The sequence below is a fragment of the Aspergillus fijiensis genome, assembly GCF_003184825.1.
Source record: "Aspergillus fijiensis CBS 313.89 unplaced genomic scaffold BO72scaffold_73, whole genome shotgun sequence".
NCBI lineage: Eukaryota > Fungi > Ascomycota > Eurotiomycetes > Eurotiales > Aspergillaceae > Aspergillus > Aspergillus fijiensis.
In genome coordinates, this window is record NW_024469049.1 from 118,412 (window position 1) to 134,338 (window position 15,927).

The 15,927-nt window shown below is 53.4% G+C and overlaps 6 protein-coding genes across 6 annotated transcripts; 3 read left to right on the forward strand and 3 right to left on the reverse strand.

Moving 5' to 3' along the window:
• Positions 1 to 18: 18 nt before the first annotated feature.
• abaA (transcription factor AbaA) lies at positions 19 to 3,065 on the reverse strand. Its single transcript, XM_040943411.1, has 3 exons — positions 2,264 to 3,065; positions 2,033 to 2,209; positions 19 to 1,977 (listed from the first exon to the last, which is right to left on the reverse strand). The coding sequence occupies exons 1-3, from the start codon at positions 2,697 to 2,699 to the stop codon at positions 185 to 187; spliced, it is 2,406 nt and encodes an 801-aa protein (XP_040796609.1). The 5' UTR covers positions 2,700 to 3,065; the 3' UTR covers positions 19 to 184.
• A 228-nt stretch (positions 3,066 to 3,293) lies between these two features.
• Positions 3,294 to 6,680, reverse strand: mrd1 (RNA-binding ribosome biosynthesis protein MRD1). The gene is made up of 4 exons (XM_040945752.1): positions 6,372 to 6,680; positions 5,487 to 6,257; positions 5,000 to 5,272; positions 3,294 to 4,950 (listed from the first exon to the last, which is right to left on the reverse strand). The coding sequence occupies exons 1-4, from the start codon at positions 6,597 to 6,599 to the stop codon at positions 3,736 to 3,738; spliced, it is 2,487 nt and encodes an 828-aa protein (XP_040796610.1). The 5' UTR covers positions 6,600 to 6,680; the 3' UTR covers positions 3,294 to 3,735.
• A 140-nt stretch (positions 6,681 to 6,820) lies between these two features.
• Positions 6,821 to 7,779, forward strand: BO72DRAFT_452574 (dynein light chain DYN2). The gene is made up of 7 exons (XM_040945753.1): positions 6,821 to 6,981; positions 7,032 to 7,054; positions 7,107 to 7,140; positions 7,193 to 7,227; positions 7,278 to 7,304; positions 7,358 to 7,427; positions 7,478 to 7,779. The coding sequence occupies exons 1-7, from the start codon at positions 6,951 to 6,953 to the stop codon at positions 7,540 to 7,542; spliced, it is 285 nt and encodes a 94-aa protein (XP_040796611.1). The 5' UTR covers positions 6,821 to 6,950; the 3' UTR covers positions 7,543 to 7,779.
• Positions 7,780 to 8,044: 265 nt separating this feature from the next.
• Positions 8,045 to 9,343, forward strand: BO72DRAFT_439441 (rhodopsin family protein). The gene is made up of 7 exons (XM_040943412.1): positions 8,045 to 8,204; positions 8,329 to 8,382; positions 8,575 to 8,608; positions 8,665 to 8,689; positions 8,767 to 8,799; positions 8,863 to 8,903; positions 8,960 to 9,343. Exons 1-7 carry the CDS (start codon positions 8,174 to 8,176, stop codon positions 9,129 to 9,131), a joined length of 390 nt encoding a protein of 129 aa, XP_040796612.1. The 5' UTR covers positions 8,045 to 8,173; the 3' UTR covers positions 9,132 to 9,343.
• On the reverse strand, positions 9,342 to 12,180 carry BO72DRAFT_439445 (sodium:solute symporter family protein). The gene is made up of 5 exons (XM_040943413.1): positions 11,720 to 12,180; positions 11,482 to 11,654; positions 10,912 to 11,428; positions 10,206 to 10,859; positions 9,342 to 10,129 (listed from the first exon to the last, which is right to left on the reverse strand). Exons 1-5 carry the CDS (start codon positions 11,839 to 11,841, stop codon positions 9,508 to 9,510), a joined length of 2,088 nt encoding a protein of 695 aa, XP_040796613.1. The 5' UTR covers positions 11,842 to 12,180; the 3' UTR covers positions 9,342 to 9,507.
• Positions 12,181 to 14,247: 2,067 nt separating this feature from the next.
• BO72DRAFT_452579 (L-asparaginase) lies at positions 14,248 to 15,722 on the forward strand. The gene has a single exon (XM_040945754.1). The coding sequence runs from the start codon at positions 14,608 to 14,610 to the stop codon at positions 15,592 to 15,594; it is 987 nt and encodes a 328-aa protein (XP_040796614.1). The 5' UTR covers positions 14,248 to 14,607; the 3' UTR covers positions 15,595 to 15,722.
• The last annotated feature ends 205 nt before the right edge of the window (positions 15,723 to 15,927 follow it).

The following is a 15,927-nucleotide window of genomic DNA, read 5'->3' on the forward strand; positions in this document are numbered from 1 at the left end:
CTGCACAGATTGCATTGTCAAGAATCGAATCAATTAGGTATCAATAAAAGGTTATCCAGAACCACAAGCCCAAAAATTGAAAAAAAAAATAACACCATCCCATCCAAGAACCCGCCCCGTGAAGAAGAATAATATTACAGATTGTTCTTTTGAAAAGTCCACCCACCCCTCTTTGAAAGACATCTTAATTCGCCTCCACTGAATTGCTGTCTGCATATGTGGGATGCGGGTGATCATGACCACCCCCGTTGAGCCCCGGGTCACCGGGCATGCTTCCGACCAGCTTGTCCATCACATCATCCGGCGGTAGGAACCCCTCGAAACTGGTGGAGGCGTGCGACTCCCGCGGTACCGAGCTCTGATGGTCAGACGGCTGGAAGTGGTGGTGGTGGTGGTGGTGAAGATGGGTATAGTTATCGCCGGTGACATCGCCCTGGATTCCGGTGGTCGTGGGTGTCGCCCAGGCGGCGTGGCTGTGGCCAATGTCGTCGAGAGACTGCGCGCTGGTCCCGAAGATGCTGTTGAGGACAGTGTTGTTGTCGTGGACATTCACGCCATGGGACTGCGGTGGCACGTAGTGCCCGTCGTGACCGATCCCGTATGCAGGCAGGCCGGAATGCGGCAGGGAGAGATCCGGCACACTCATCATGACGGGCCCGCCAGTGGAACCGCCGAGGCTCGTGGGCTGGCTGGTCTCGTGCGGTTGGAGATGGGAGAAGGAGTCCAGCACCGACGTCACCGATGTCTTGTCACCTAACCGATCTTCGGCCTTGATGTGTCCGAGGAAGTCGAAGGGTCCATTGGAATTGAACATGTTGGCAACACTATCCTGGGGCTGTTGGTACAGAGGCCAGTGCGGTTGCGAGGTAGTGGTGGTGTGCAGTAGTTCATGGGACTGAGGCGGGTGGTACGCACTGGGGCCGGGGCGGTTCATCAGGAGGGAGTCCAGTGGGATGGGAGGAAGGTCCAGTCCAGTCGGGGCTTTGGGACTCGCATGCGAAGTCCGCTCTGGGGGAGGAATGATCCGACGCCAAGTGGTGGTGCCGACCTCGTTGGGTCTCGTCTGCCGAAACTTCCAGAGCAGAATCGCAACCCGCTTCGGTTCGTTCACCCCATGGCCCGAGTACGAATTGGTGGACATCCGTCGCACATTATAAGGCGCGACTGCCCGGATCTCCTGGACTACCGTCAAGGTGCGAAGGTATTGTCTCCCAACTTCGTGCGAAACGTGATGTGGACCTCTTTCCTCGAACTTCTTCTGGTCTTGCGTGAGCTGCGTGAAGCAGTTGGCCCACCATCGGGATTCAAACAGTGGCTTGACCTTGGTCGAGCCCGGTTGGGCAACACTGTGACTATCTTCATAGACATTGCGGCCATTGTCATACATGGTTGTCTTACAAGTCCAGTTGCTCATCTGGTGAACCATCGGCACATCGCCGGCCGTTGCCGGGGCAAAGTCGAGTTCCAGATGAATCCCCAATCTCGACCCCGTGGGAGGGAAGTTATCCATCAACTTCAGGTTGGCTTCAAGTAGAATAATCTCGCAATCAAGGGGGGTACTGGGATCTGCAATCAATAAATTCAAATCAGGAAAGGATGCCTGCCACCCTGGCAGGTCTTTCAAGGGCATCGGCGGTGCAACAGGATGGCGCTGGTCTCCCTGGAGCCGGCTGTAGATGTGGATGGCGTCGTCGATTCGGTTCGGCTGGTCTGGAGCGCTGACCCACATATCAAACCCAAGCCCCTGTACAGTGTTGATGTTGGCGTCGTGGAGACTGGAATTAAGGGAGATGTGCGCCGAGGGGATATCGCCAGCATAAGCATGCCCCAACCTCAAATGATCATAATGGGGGGCGTGGAAGTGATTGCCATAATGACTTGACAAGGGAGGGTCCAAGGAAGCCCTCCATTTTGGACCACTGGGCGGATGTTGGCTGTTCGAGCGGACGGCCGCCTCTTCTCGTACGAGTCGCTCCCCTGCTCTGCGTTAGTCCCGTTGTGTTTGCCCTTCTTCACGCCAGATGAAACTTACAGTCCGGGTCTCCTTTGAGGAATGAGTCGAGGACTTGCAGATGGCTGGACACTTGCTTTCTGGTTCGTCGTTTACCAGTTTTCTTGTAGATGTATTCAGCAATAAGCTCATTTCGACCATAGGACTTTCCTCGTTCCGACCATTTCCGTCGGCCCATCGGCGGATTCGCTTCGAGAGCTGTTGAACGGGTTACTTGAGTGCTCGTACACTATCATCCTCGAAGCTGCTCACCTTGTTGAAACGCGTCTTCAAGTTCGTCCGACCATACCGGTTCCCCATCTTTGCCAGTGTCGCGGCGAGGTCGGGCTCGATACTCGAGATACTTTTGCGACCTGAGGTAGCTTCTTGGTCGACGCGGTCCCACGAGGTTCGGCCCAACAGACTGCAGACGCCGCAGCTTCTTTGCCTGGAATCGTAGGCTCTGAGGAGGCCCAAGGCTAGAGACAGTGGGCACTGGATGTGTTGGCACAGGAGGTTGAGGGTACTTGTAGGCTAGATGATGCAGATGCTCGTCCCGCCCCGTGATCCCACTGTGTGCGAGGCTGTCCGAGTACGTCTGAACGTTCCCCGAGGTGTTCTGCAAGGCTCTGTCCGTATGAGCTCCGATACTGTCCAGAGTGGGTTGATGTTGAGGCAGAATACACTCCGTTTGCCAGTCAGTAGCCATGGGGCGGACCAGAGTGTAGGCTCTTGGAAAGAATGGCGACAAATTCCAAAGAGATGGGGGACGAGGACCGCGAAATGCTTACTACTGCCTGGCAAAGAACGTAGCAGTCACCCACCCAGCGATCAAGAACGTAAATGCTTGGAGAGAATGTAAGAACCCTACGAGAGAGAATGTGGGAGCGAGCAGCATGGTGTTTATAGGGAACCATTCTCTCCCCTGGAGAGGGAGGCCCAGTGACATTGCTCGATCCCACTGCTTGTTGATGAACCACCCCTCTAGGGCAACGAACCTCGATTGTCCAAGGCGGGGGGACAACAGGGAATCTCCTTCCAGGCTTCACGCGTCCAGACTGAGTGCTGAGCCCAGGAAACCACTGGGGAGCAAATCAGGAGGGAAGGAAGCCCACGATGGGCACGAGCCGGAGACTGATGCAAGGGGGTCCCTCAAGGTGCACGCTCCAGTGAGGTGCAACTCGGAGATTTTCGCAGCGTGAGATGGACATCGTTACCTGAAAAGCAGGTACACAGCATCCAAACTGGACGAGTTGTGGCAAAGAGCCGGCTTTGGAATGAGCGTGAGCCAACGACATCGTCTCCAACCGTAGGTGTGGAATGTAACGAGGTAATTACGAAGATCAGGTCGGAATGTTGGTGAGAACCCTAGCTCCAGCTTAATTTGCACGTCCATAACCAAGGGTTTCGCATTGATTGAAGGTATGAATTGGTAGGTAGGTATAAGGGATTAAGGGAAGTAGTGAGCCCTGAATAGCACGGAGACTCGGGAGAAGGACCTTACTGGGATGACAGGACGAAACTCTCGTGAGAACAGGCACGAGCATCCGCTCGCTCTGCAGAACGCGTATGTACGTGTTGACAGCCGCAGGCGAACGTGAGAGCCTACTTCCACCCTCCAAACTCAGCGTCCCGGACGCAAGGGATATCATCACCATCAGTGCACCATTGCCATTGTCTGTCCCCTATCAACAGGGAGGAGAGAGGAAGGAAGTCAAAAGAACCAAGGGTAGAGAAGGGACTCTTTACTCCTCGTCCTGGGCCCCTACAGTGAACTTCTTGCGCCCAGGACCACTAAGTTTTTGTAGCTTCACCCTGTCCATCTGCTCTCCTACTTTCTTTTCGATCTGCTTGATCTCTTCCTCAGCATCGATCGCCTCCTCGTTCGCGAATTCCAGCACCAGCTTCCTGCCCAGCAAGTGCGTGTTCTTAAGGGCGTCCATGGCATTCTCCGCTTCACGAGCGCTTACAAAGTCAGCAAAACCGAAACCACGGGCCGTCCTGTCAAACTTCTGAGGCACCCGCACAGAGCGAAGCTGGCCATAGGCGCCAAATAGCGACCGGATGTCCTTCTTGGTGGCCTGGAACGGCAAGTTCTTTATGATGATCTTCGTCCGTCTGGCGGCCACCTTCTTCGCGGTGTCCTCCCGTCTCCGCTCCTCCGCAGCATCCATTCCGCGGTGAGACACCCTAACCACCAATTCATGCTGATCAAGCTTGTAGCCGTTCATCGCGCCTAGGGCAGCCTGGGCCTGAGCCTTGGTGCGGAACTCCACAAAGCCAAAGCCCATGCTGAGAGTCTGCCCAGGGCGTTTGGGGTCGGGCTTGGTCTTGATCCTAGCGGTGATAAAGCCATCCAGTGGTCGAAAGAGGTCCACAAAGCTCTGGTTGGTGGTAGCGAAGTTGAGGTTCTTTACAAATAGAGTGGTTGTGGGCAGGTTGTCATCGACAACCTCATCTGCCGCAAACGTGTCAGCCGTTGAGAATCCTTGCGAGACAGCCTTGATCTCGGTGGTTGGCTTTTGCGGCACAACGTTGGGATCAAATAGATCCTTGGGAGCCTTCTCTAGGAAGAGGATCGAATCCCCTAGTTTGCGGTACGCAAGACTCTTGAAGGCTTTCTGGGCCTCGTCGGGGCGCGAAAACTCGACGATTGCTATGGTACCGCTGGGCGGCATCAGTAGCCTGGTGATTTGTCCATACGGATCAAATAGTTTCCTAATGTCATCAGTCTTGACGCCATATGAGAAGTTCTTTACTAGGATAGCCGTGTTTCCACGTTCCCGTTGCTTAAAGGCCTCAATATTGACGCCGTTGGCTGAGAAGTAGGCTTTCGTCTCCTGAATTACGTGCGTCTCAGCGTGCGCTTGCTTCACTGCTGCATCAGACGAAGTGGGGTCAAGCAAATCTGCTTTCGACACACCAAGACGTTCAGCTACTGACGACATGACAGCGTCGGCCTGGTTCAGTTAGCATTGGGGCATTCAAGATTGCAACGAGATAACTCACGTTCATGTACAGCGAGTTCCAACTAAAAGATGAAGATGCCGCCCCCATCTTCTTCTTGATTTGCATCTGCTTCTTCAGTGGCAGCTTCGCCAGCTCGGCCTCGTCGATCTTATACGTCTTCTTGGCAGCAGCCGGTAAAATATGCATCAAACGGCCTTGGAAGTGCTTGCCATCCAGCTGTTTGTAGGCCTCTACGGCAGCATCAGCATTGACATACTGGATGTAGGCAAAACCCTTGCTGGTGTTTGACCGAGTATCAACAGCAACGTGGATCTAGTCATGTTAGCATCGACCGACCAAACGATGAGTGGAATAAAAACATGAGAGGGTATAGCTCTTTCAGATATGCGAGGCATCTACTAAAATACTCGTTTCCTGGCAACATCATCTGCTTTGCATCGGATGTCCCTATCAGGTCGTTCATCATTGAGCTTGGGGGGAGGGGTGACAATGCAACGTGTAACGCGATCAAGACCAAGTAACTAACCTCTTCGATTTGGCCGAAAGGAGCAAAGATAGGATGAAGATCCGAATCCGACGTGTCATAAGCCAAATTGCGGACGAAGAGACGCGCTGAGATGCGAATGTTCTCGATGTTGGTGTCGACCTCCGGCTCCTTCGCTATTTTACCAGCGGAAGGTTCTTCGGTGGTGGCGACATCCTGAGCAGGTTCGGCGTCAACTTCCATCCTCGACTCTGCCTCATGAGAAGCAGCAGGCTTCTGCTGTGCGGGAGAGTCAAACTCTGCTTGCTCATCCTCGTCGAGGAGGCCAAGGAGACGACTCGTCTTGGAGCGAAGCCAGTCCGCATCCGAGACAGGCGCCTGTTCTTCCTCGGGGGCGACAGCATCATCCTGATCCGCTGACGGCTCGGCATCACCCTCGCCACTATGATCGACGACCATGGGCTCTGGTTCTGCTTCAGCTTGTTGGCCCGCATTATGCACTTCTCTAGGATTAGCCGGGACGTCTCCAAGCTTGGCCTTCTTCCTTTGGGCGTAAGTGAGCTCCTGCGGCTCCTCTTCTTCGTCTTCAACGGGCTTTTCTGCAGGTGAGTTTGTCTCTGGGGCTTTAGGCATGGCGTCGTCGTTGGCCCACGTCTTAGTCTTAGACGAGTGCTGCATTACGGACAGGTACTCCTGCAGCTTGGGATCCTCGGTCTTGTCGCCATCGCGCTTACGCTTGAGCGAACTTCCCGCGTCGTCATGATCCTGGGCGTTGCCTGACTTGCGGGCTCTTGGGGTAGGTTCGGCATCAATCTACAAATTACTGGTCAGTCACAAGACCACCTTAATCGTCAGCGGGTAAGACAAAAAAAAAAAGAAAGGAAGGAAAAGGATAAGTGCAACGAGATCAACAGGTGAAACACATACCGGCTTAGCAATGTCTACAGAGATCTTGGACATCTTCATGTAGGTCTTATTGAAATAAGACACGGCCTGTTGGGCAACCTCATGGCTCTTGAAGCCCACAAAGCCGATCCTGCGCTTGGGCAATACATGAGCGTCCGTGACCTGGAAGCGACTGGCGAAATGCTTTCTCAATTGATCATCAGAGAAAGTTGGCGGAAGGCCAGAGACAAAAACTCTGGTGCTTTCCATGATTGAGTAGTGGTTTGCTTCAGGTCCCTGTGGCCTACTCTCTCGAAAAGTGTGCGTGCCACAGGAATCGGGATGTGGAAGAGTGAAATCCGGGAAACAGAAAAAAATTTTGGCAGGGTGCTTTTTTATTTTCGACATCCTTATAGTGCCGAAGGCGGTGTGAGGGGCGGCATGACCCGAGCCCCATCGGCTTTGGATCATTGCGGCGCGCAACCTGGAATTGTTGATTCCCAATACTCCTGGTTGGGCTTCATTGGTACTTTCTGCGCAAACGAATTTTGACTAATCATTCGATCTCTGGGTCTTTCTCTCCATTCTGAAACTTGTGGTCAAGGATAAACTACAAACAAGATGGCTTCCGAAAAGAAGGACAAGCTTGAGCGTGAGTCAACCCGCGGCGTGATGGAGACGAGAGCTAACGGGCTTGTTTAGCGCAGATCAAGTCCGTCGATATGGTAAGGAGAACGAGAGCTACAGGAGCTTGGAAAACCACTGACGGGGTACCAGACGGAGGACATGCAGCAGGAGGCTGTTGAAGTTGGTATGTATGACTGCGGGGCTGATCTTGATCCCAACTAATGCGGGCTGTTTAGCGATCGAGGCGATGGACAAGTACCACATTGAGAAGGTAGGTTTCTACGATCGCAAGTCACTTAGAGACCTTACTGACAGTCGCAGGATATTGCCCAGTATATCAAGAGAGAGGTCAGCCGCCGCTCCATTACTCGAATTCCAGCACTCCGCTTACACCTTAGCAGTTCGACTCGCGCAAGGGTGCGACATGGCACTGCGTGGTGGGAAGAAACTTTGGCAGCTTCGTGACACACGGTGGGTACAGCTGAAAGCTCCTTGAGGATATGGACTGATTGGGATCACAGAGACGAAACATTTCATCTACTTCTACCTCGGTCACTGCGCCATCCTCCTTTTCAAGACTCAATAAGCATGCGAAGGGCACACAATGGTCGATATCGTTAAGCGTTTCCTGTACCTATTTCGGAGTTCTTTGCAGGCGAGTCACGCCGAAATATGTTCATATATAAATTGAAAGTATTGGCGTGGTTATTCTTATGCCATTGCGACTGGTTGGAAGGACGTAACATGGTGGGGGGAATCTCTGTAAACAAACCAGCTACTACTTCGCAGGACTCCTCTCGATTTATTTATTCTCCGAGAGATTATGGGAAAATTAATTACGAAAGAAATGATATCCGATCATCGCAACTCTTCTTGCTGCGTAGCTCTTCACTGTGGATGGGGCATGTACCAGGTATAGGGGCAGTCCTCCCCAGACACACCCTTTAACCCCATAAGTAGCACCCCCGAATCCCCGAAACCGGCCCGCCAAGGCCCAGCAGTCAGCAACCACCCGCTGCCAAGCCACACCACCGCCACACATCCGCGCCTCTCAGTCCCAGCTCTTTTAACATGGCTGCCTTCCCCTACGATCGTCTCCCTTCGTTTCGAGCTTCGAATAATCAACTGAACGACATCACGATTTTAATTCTATATTCGTCGCATTCCCAATCGTTCCCTCTCTCTCACCATATCCCCGACTGTTCCATAATCTCAAGATGGCCATCTGCATCACCTTCGGGACTCATGGTACGTGCCTGACCACTACGTAACCTACCAACTCCACCCTCGCCACAGCGGCATCCCCCATAGACCCTGAAATGAGCGCCCGGTTTCAGTTTCGGCATCAAGCTAACACCACGGGCACCACCAGAATTCACGTCCATGCTAGAAGGCTACGAGAATGTTCGTGCCTATTGCTACAACTGTGAGTATATTCCACGTTTACTACTCTTCCTTTGGGACACCTATCAGTAAGCTGTGGGGGATATACTAGCCGCTATTTACTGCTATCTAAATATAGCATAGCAACAGCGGCACTATACAGTAGCAAGCATACACAGTACCCTTCCCGGAACCAATTTACCTAGCTAGTACTGACAAACAACCACCTCATCAGGCCAACATTGGAACGGACACTGTCTGACAAGATGGTAAGCATCTGTCCCAGAATCGCAGATACCGTTGATCGTGACACTAACCAAACCAGGCCCTGGTTCACCGTCTGCTTTGTTGTACGTTCGGCCTCCGACGACGACCCCCAGGCATCAATCACGGAAACTCGAATACTAACGCGATCACTTCTTCTCAGCCTGTCATTCCTCTCGCTATGCATAAGTACAAGGTAAGCAATCTTCTCTCTTAAACCTATGACGAGGTACGTATTGGAACTCACGATCTACTACAGGAAGTAACCTGCTACACATGCCGCTTCACCCAGGATCTAGGGTAAGCCCCCAAGACCTCCAAACCTACGACAGCAACTGATCATTCTGGACACATAGCGACCGTCCAGATATCACCCCGGAGACAAGGCCTCCTCCGGGTGTCATACCGGGCCAATTACCCCAGGCGTATGGGGGCGGGGCGCCGTACTATCCACCCCCTCAGGCATCGGGCGCGGTGGCACCACAGCAGCAGCAGCAGCCAGGACAGCAGAACTTTGTGTATAAGTAAATGCTTCGATGTTTCCTGTCGGGTTCTTTTGTTTTGTTGCCGTTAGTATTTCCATCGACGGTGTGCGTTTTGTCTTCATGTTTGACTGGATTGGAAGATACCTCTTTGCTTCCTGCTTGTTTGTTCATTTGCTGTTGCCATGCTTTATGCTGTGCTGTTTATCCTCTGCTCAAGTCTACAAGCGAAATGAGACTCAATATCATAAACGTTGCAATTCACTAGACATACTAAAAACAACAGTGGGGGTATATATATCCGGAAAAAAACCAAGCATAAGAACTAAGACCTCCCTCGCCAACGTATCCATAATCATCATCATCACAAGCACTCAATCCAAACCAGCCCATACCAAAGTACGAGTACGCTCAAATGAAATCTACTTCTCCCCCTCCAACACCCCCTTCTCCCCAGCATACACCGGCGTCTGCACCCCAGAAACCGTCTCACTTCCCGTCCCCGTTCCCGCACCCGCCGGGGGAGTCACCACAACCTCGCCTTCGATCGGCCTCCTCCTCGCCCCGCCCCTTCCCAACAAGTCCAGAGTCATCAACCGCACGGTGCGGACCATACTCTTCCGGCCCTCATACAGCGGGAACACCACCACGCCGAAGGTGGTGCAGAACAGCCACAGCAGGCCGACGACGATCCAGCCGGTGAAGAACTTCTTGCTGAAGACGTAGGAGCTGCCGTACATGGGCACGGGCCACAGGATCAGAAAGCAAAACACCATGACGACGGTCAGCGAGCGCGAGTAGAAGGCCGCGCGGTTGAGCTTGCGCGTCTCCTCTTCCTCCTGCGCCGCGGTGCGGGCCGCCACCTCGCCGGGGATCTGCTCCAGGTCGACGTGGGCGGCCGCGGCGACGTCGGTGTCATCCACCTTGCGGATGGCGCGCATGCTCTCGTAGTCGTAGTTCTGGGAGCCGAAGAGTAGGGTTAGGACGGGGGAGAAGATCATGGGGCTTAGGAGGGCGGCGACGTTGCCGGCGAGCATTGGGTAGCTGGGTTAGGTTAGTTCTTGGTTCTTTGGATGAGGGGTTTTTTTTTTCTGTTGGGGGGAGTGCGAAGGAAACGTACTTGGAGCCGGTCGTCGTGACGGTTAGGACCCCGTATTCCTTCTTCGCTGTCACGAGCCACGCGATGAGGGAGACGGCCAGACCCAGCGGAGGGGAGACTGCCGCGGCGATCCAGTTCTGGTGTTTCCAGACCAAGGTCATGGCACCGGGGAAGACGGCGGAGGAGATGATGACTCCCATCAACAGGTACAGGTAGCCCATGCTGATTCCGGCGTAGTAGAGACCGGTGGAGAAGGCAGCCATGGCGATGGCCCAGACCACGCAAGTCATGTGTGAGATCCAGACCAGACGCTTGCCTTTGGCTTCGGGGTTGATGTAGCCCTGGTAGATGTCGTAGGTGAAGATGGAGGAGACGGCGATTAGTTGGGCCGAGAAGGCGGAGGTCACTGCCATGAAGATCATGATCGTGGTGCATACCGCGCCGCTGTAGCCGAGCAACTTGACGGCAGCAAAGGGCAGCACAAGTCCGGCGGACACGTCGCTCGAGCTCAAGCGCTGGGTGCCCTCAAGAGCGAGGGCGGTCATTCCCATCGTGCTGGCGCAGAGCCAGGGAATAGCAAACCAACAGAGACCGCCGATGACATAGCCGGGGAAAGCGTGCACGGGGCTTGCTGCGATGGCTTTATTGTAGTATCCGTTGTCGAGGAAGACAGTACTGCGGGGGAGTTAGCAATTGACTGGACGTCTGGGTATACAGAAAGACCAACCCAAAATTGCCCACGAGGTTGATCACCCAGAAAATGCCACCCTCCTTGGATCTCATAGTCAGATAGCTTCCCTCTGCGTTGCCCTCCACGGGGTGGCGGTTCGATGCAGCAACTAGTGCCTCATACACGGCGCCAGGGGATCCGAGCTTATCGTTTGTGGCATAGGCAGAGAAGGCGAAGATGAAGATGACGACAATGATTACCACGGTGTGCATGTAGTCTGTAATGAACGTCGCCTTGATACCACCGAAGAGAGTATATAGCACAACACCGATCGGCAGGAGGAAGCAGGCTGCAACCGTGTGAACCCCGGTAAGAGAAGTCATGACGGCAGAGCCGCCGGTGAGCAGCATCGATGTGACCAGGATATTGGTCATCACGCAGAAGACAGTAAAGACGATATGGACGGTAGTTCCATAACGGGCACGGATGGCCTCCAAGAAGGTGTGCGCATTTGGAGCACGGCGTTTGAGCTCGATTGCCAGCGTTGCGAAGAGAATGATCTGGACAGTAGCACCTTAACAAAATATTAGTGAGCAGTCAGTGCTTAGTCTTTTGAGTTTTTCCCACCTGAGGCATAGAAGAATGGACCTGAGATGCCATATTCATAGGCTACTGTAGACGACTGAAGAAGGGTTGCGGCCCAGGTCCAACTACTGACGACAGCTGCTGCAACCAGCCCCGACTTGACGGATCTTCCTGCAGTCGAGAACATTTCCGATGTTTGTACTTCATACTGGTACCTGTGGGGCTACATTAGCTTGGCTGTCAAAAGTAGGTGCAATTGAGCCATAGTTCGGGTCAATACCTCTTCAAGGCCCACGTAATGAAAATCATCAGTAAGGCAAAGGCAAAGCCCAGCCCTACGATGATACCATAGCCAAACCCTTGGGAAAGGGGGGCTGTGAAACTGACGGTGTCCGAAGACATGGTGACGTTCCTCGCCAAGCTTGTATTTATGGCGAAGCGAATGTTCTCTGTTGTCTTCCCAGATTTCGGTGTGCTCCTTGATTGAGAATGCGCTTGGAAAGTCCACCGGAAATGGACGAGCTGTAAGAGATCATATAGGCCAGCGGCGCATGGCAAAATCTCCGACCTCGCAGCCACATCTTGATCTACAGGATCATGATGGCGGATAAAGGCCTGTTCAGTCGCTGCAATTGGATCTGAGCGCAGGTTCGCGGAGTACAAAGAGTCATCGATAAGACGAGGGCATCGCTATCAATTCGTAATGGGGCAGCAGCTCAAGGCCGGGGAGCCAGAACAAACACTGAATCTCGCTTAAACGAGCTAGACCCAGCAGCTCTGGCTTGTTCATGCCGCATCTTTTTCGTGGAGACGGGTGGGATCCATGAAGTATTTTGACTTCCTGCAGATCCACTCTATCTTTGATAGCACCGCAAGGTCCTGTCATTGGCCGGGAGAGCATTTCTTATCAGCGGAGGTCAGCGAAGGCCCCCCGCCATTGGCCAATACGAGGTACAGTGGGAGTTTAAGGTGATAAGAAGCCGGAAACTGGGAGATAAGCAAGGACAGTGCCATGAAAGCATATGCCCAATGGTGATTTGTTGATGCCAAGACTGCCTGTCTAATCTTGGAAAAGATATCAATCTGCTTACTCGCTTACTCGCTTACTCGATCTTACCATTAATGAATTGGGCACCGTGCTTGTGGCCGTGGGGAAACCCACGCGGTCCCTGCATACCAGGACCTACTAGGTAGTTAGTACCACGTAGTACCACCCGCAGACATCCACAAGAGGAGTTCCGCGAAGGGAGAGTAGGTGAGCAGCAACAATACTATAAGTCATTGAATAGGCAGCTCCGCCCCCTTGGCGCTGCTTCCCACTCCCAAATCTCCGCGACACCCTTCCTTTGTGAAGCATTTCTTTCCCACGAGGTTTTCACATCTCACGAGATGCCCTCCTAGTTTGTCATGCATTCCCTGCAGGGTCATATAAGGTCTAGTCTGTGAACATAAAGATAGCCCCTTGCCCTCTGCATAGTCCTGTTGAAACATAAGTAGTGAACATATCGCAAAGTCATTGGTATTTGTCACTGGTTCTTCTTTAGTGTAGGATGTGAAGTTCCTGCGCAAATCGAGGTGTAGGGCTTCAACCCGGTAGGCTATGTTCATGAAGTTTTTCTCTTCTCCTGCCTTCCTGTGAATCTCTCTTCTTCAACGACTCTGTCTATCTCTTCTTCGCTCTTTCTCCCTCTCAGGAGAATCCTTGAGAAAGCTCCCGTACCGCAGGGGTATTGAGTGGTAAAGCCCCTTGACAACTTACACGGCCCATGAGTCCTAGTTACGTCAACCCTGTTCGTGGTCTCACACCTTCCAGATAAACTACCAGGCCCTTCTCTCCAGGCTCAAGGTCCGAGGGATATATAGAACTGGGAAGCCCGTATAGCACTTCGCTAACTCAACGCGTATTGCTTAAGTGGGCTGGGCCCTGGGACGGAACTGGACACCCTTCGACAATCTGTTTGTTCGACTCTGGACATCTAAGTCGCTAGACTTAGGCATGGCCTTTCCAGATGAAATGATTGAACCATTTTTTGATGAGGAGGAGGATTTAACTGGCGTAATTGTGAAGGTCCGCAGGCTCGCGATTTTTCGTCTACGCTATGTGGCATTGGAGCAGGAGAGCAATGAGTTGTCTGAGAAATCGTGATGGAGGGAGCATTGCTGCTCATCACAGCTAACTGTGATTCCCTATATCACTGCGTAAGTCCCATTCCCTTATGTTTGATCTCTATTACATTTTAATAACAGAAAATCCAGCAAATCCGCATGCTGTTGAACGTACCAGCCAGAATGTGCGAAGACGTCCAGTACTCATACCCTGCTGAATGTAAGTCATCTTATGCCTTTTTTTTTCGAGTGTTCATAACTGTCTTTACTGATAATTGTTGACTACCAGCGGATACCCTCATAGCGTTCTTGAGTCCAGTATACTGCATTGGAATCGTGCAGCTTCCAATTGATAATGCGGTGAAAGGGAAGGAAACTACGGAGTACACGGGGGTATCATCATGCATGAACCCATGATGTTCCCTCTTGAATGCTCCAATGGCTAGCAGGCGATTGGAAGAATCCCGGCCGACTAGTCGAGAGACAAACTGAAGCCTAGCGTCCTTAGGCAGTTCATCCACACACTGAGTGTCCGTCCGTGAACCCTGCCCTGTCCCTTAGTCGGATTTTCGGAGCGGTTACTGGCTTGCAGCTGCATACAGACCCCTGATTGGTCACGCCGATATACTGTGCTACCTAGGAAATCCATGATATCTTATCAACCTGCCCGTGTTAACAGGCACCTAGAAACTACCGGTGAGGTACACATAGGACATTACTTGAGATGGTTTGGCCCTCAATGACTGCATTGTCCATACTAATGAGGCATCATTCACCTCTGGATCCGACAACACCGCAATTAGCGAGCTATGTCAAACAGCCCAATGCTCATGCCATCGCAACTGGAAGAAAAGTTGTTGGGACCGAACTCATGTCCAGTTCATGCACACAACATCGGCTCAACACGTTCTCCGTGGGAGAACCGCTCAGGGGTTAGAATGAAAGACGGCGCGATCGAGGAAAAGGTGGCATGACACGCAATCAGCACTAACCCCGAAGCTACCAAGCAGCCAGATATACGGTACACCATTCCAATGCCCCCCTTTAACAAGCCAACCCAACATGAACACCACCGCGATCAAAATCACAATCACCAACATGGCCGACGATCACACTCCCAATACGACGATCTATCAAGACGCACATCTAACCGTCAACCTCACCCTCCGCCCCACCACCCCAGGCCACACCGTCGCGACGCTCACCACGAACCAAACCAACCTCTTCAACCTCCCCCCGCCCACCTTCGTGGAAACCCTCCAAACGCTCCGCACCATCGCCTCCCACCTCCGCAAGGCATACAATGTCCAGCGCTGCGCCCTGATCACCACGGGGGGAGCGAGCGTCTCGATCCTCCCGCTCCACGGCCTCACCCCGCAATGGACCCCTGTCACGCACCCCACCAAGGAATTCCACCCGCAGTACCCGGGGTACATCACCTCGAAAGACGCGCCGCCGCTGCCCACGCCGCAGCTCAACACCATCCGCAGCTCCATCCTGTTCGCGGCATCCAAATCCCCGACCACCTACCACGCCGACCACACCTTCCACGGCCCGGACCCGGACGACGCCAACCTCTTCGCGCGCATCGTGCGCGGGGAACTCTCCCCGCAGTGGCGGGTCTGGGAGGACGCGCGCCACGTCGCCTTCCTGACGCCGTACCCCAACACCCCCGGGTTCACGGTGGTGGTGCCGCGCGCGCACCTGTCGAGCGACATCTTCTCGCTGTCGCCTGAGGACTATGCCGGGCTGGTGGAGGCGGCGCACACAGTGGCGAAGCTGCTGATCCGGGCGTTTGGGATCGAGCGCTGCGGGATGATCTTCGAGGGGTTCGAGATCGACTACGCGCATGTCAAGCTGGTCCCCATCCGCGGCGGCGGCGGTGATGACTACGATGAGGACGACTACGACCGCTACGGCATCAGCGAGCCGTTCCAGGAGACCTATCAGGGGTATGTCTCCTCCATGCCGGGGCCGAGGGTGGAGGATGTAGAGGCGGTGGTGAAGAGGGCGGCGGAGATTCGAGAGTCGATCGGTTCGGATTCTTAGCTTTGCTCGTGGGTTAGAAAGCGGGACCGTTTATCTAGACCTTGATTGGCTTTAAAGATGTTGTAATGATATGAACCAATCTTTCTGTACATTTTCTTCCGTCGTGCTTTCGCACTATGAACCTTTTTGCCTCTCCCCCTTTCGAAGAAAGACTACGATGGCAATGCCAGGCAGCGATTGAGGTCCAAGACGCTGAGACGGGGACAGCGCCAGCCCAAAATGTGTACTACTCATGCAGCAGCTCATCTGTGAAGCCTTGGACCGCCTAGACCCGAGCAATGCTTCCTCTGCTTGCAGGTACAGTGGGCTGACAGATCGTATAGAAGCTAGATA

What these genes read in the sequence shown, in the direction of transcription:
- abaA (XM_040943411.1), bottom strand. Translation starts at nt 2,699, where the DNA reads ATGGCTACTGACTGGCAAACGGAGTGTATTCTGCCTCAACATCAACCC. An exon ending in TGAAGACGCGTTTCAACAAG is followed by an intron (nt 2,210 to 2,263) that starts GTGAGCAGCTTC and finishes CCCGTTCAACAG; the next exon opens with CTCTCGAAGCGAATCCGCCG. An exon ending in CCTCAAAGGAGACCCGGACT is followed by an intron (nt 1,978 to 2,032) that starts GTAAGTTTCATC and finishes AACGCAGAGCAG; the next exon opens with GGGAGCGACTCGTACGAGAA.
- mrd1 (XM_040945752.1), bottom strand. Translation starts at nt 6,599, where the DNA reads ATGGAAAGCACCAGAGTTTTTGTCTCTGGCCTTCCGCCAACTTTCTCT. An exon ending in CTGTAGACATTGCTAAGCCG is followed by an intron (nt 6,258 to 6,371) that starts GTATGTGTTTCA and finishes AGTAATTTGTAG; the next exon opens with ATTGATGCCGAACCTACCCC. An exon ending in CTTTCGGCCAAATCGAAGAG is followed by an intron (nt 5,273 to 5,486) that starts GTTAGTTACTTG and finishes TAACATGACTAG; the next exon opens with ATCCACGTTGCTGTTGATAC.
- BO72DRAFT_452579 (XM_040945754.1), top strand. Translation starts at nt 14,608, where the DNA reads ATGAACACCACCGCGATCAAAATCACAATCACCAACATGGCCGACGAT.
- BO72DRAFT_439441 (XM_040943412.1), top strand. Translation starts at nt 8,174, where the DNA reads ATGGCCATCTGCATCACCTTCGGGACTCATG. An exon ending in GGACACTGTCTGACAAGATG is followed by an intron (nt 8,609 to 8,664) that starts GTAAGCATCTGT and finishes TAACCAAACCAG; the next exon opens with GCCCTGGTTCACCGTCTGCT. An exon ending in CGCTTCACCCAGGATCTAGG is followed by an intron (nt 8,904 to 8,959) that starts GTAAGCCCCCAA and finishes CTGGACACATAG; the next exon opens with CGACCGTCCAGATATCACCC.
- BO72DRAFT_452574 (XM_040945753.1), top strand. Translation starts at nt 6,951, where the DNA reads ATGGCTTCCGAAAAGAAGGACAAGCTTGAGC. An exon ending in AGATCAAGTCCGTCGATATG is followed by an intron (nt 7,055 to 7,106) that starts GTAAGGAGAACG and finishes ACGGGGTACCAG; the next exon opens with ACGGAGGACATGCAGCAGGA. An exon ending in TGGCAGCTTCGTGACACACG is followed by an intron (nt 7,428 to 7,477) that starts GTGGGTACAGCT and finishes TTGGGATCACAG; the next exon opens with AGACGAAACATTTCATCTAC.
- BO72DRAFT_439445 (XM_040943413.1), bottom strand. Translation starts at nt 11,841, where the DNA reads ATGTCTTCGGACACCGTCAGTTTCACAGCCCCCCTTTCCCAAGGGTTT. An exon ending in ATTACGTGGGCCTTGAAGAG is followed by an intron (nt 11,655 to 11,719) that starts GTATTGACCCGA and finishes GTAGCCCCACAG; the next exon opens with GTACCAGTATGAAGTACAAA. An exon ending in AACCTCGTGGGCAATTTTGG is followed by an intron (nt 10,860 to 10,911) that starts GTTGGTCTTTCT and finishes ACTCCCCCGCAG; the next exon opens with TACTGTCTTCCTCGACAACG.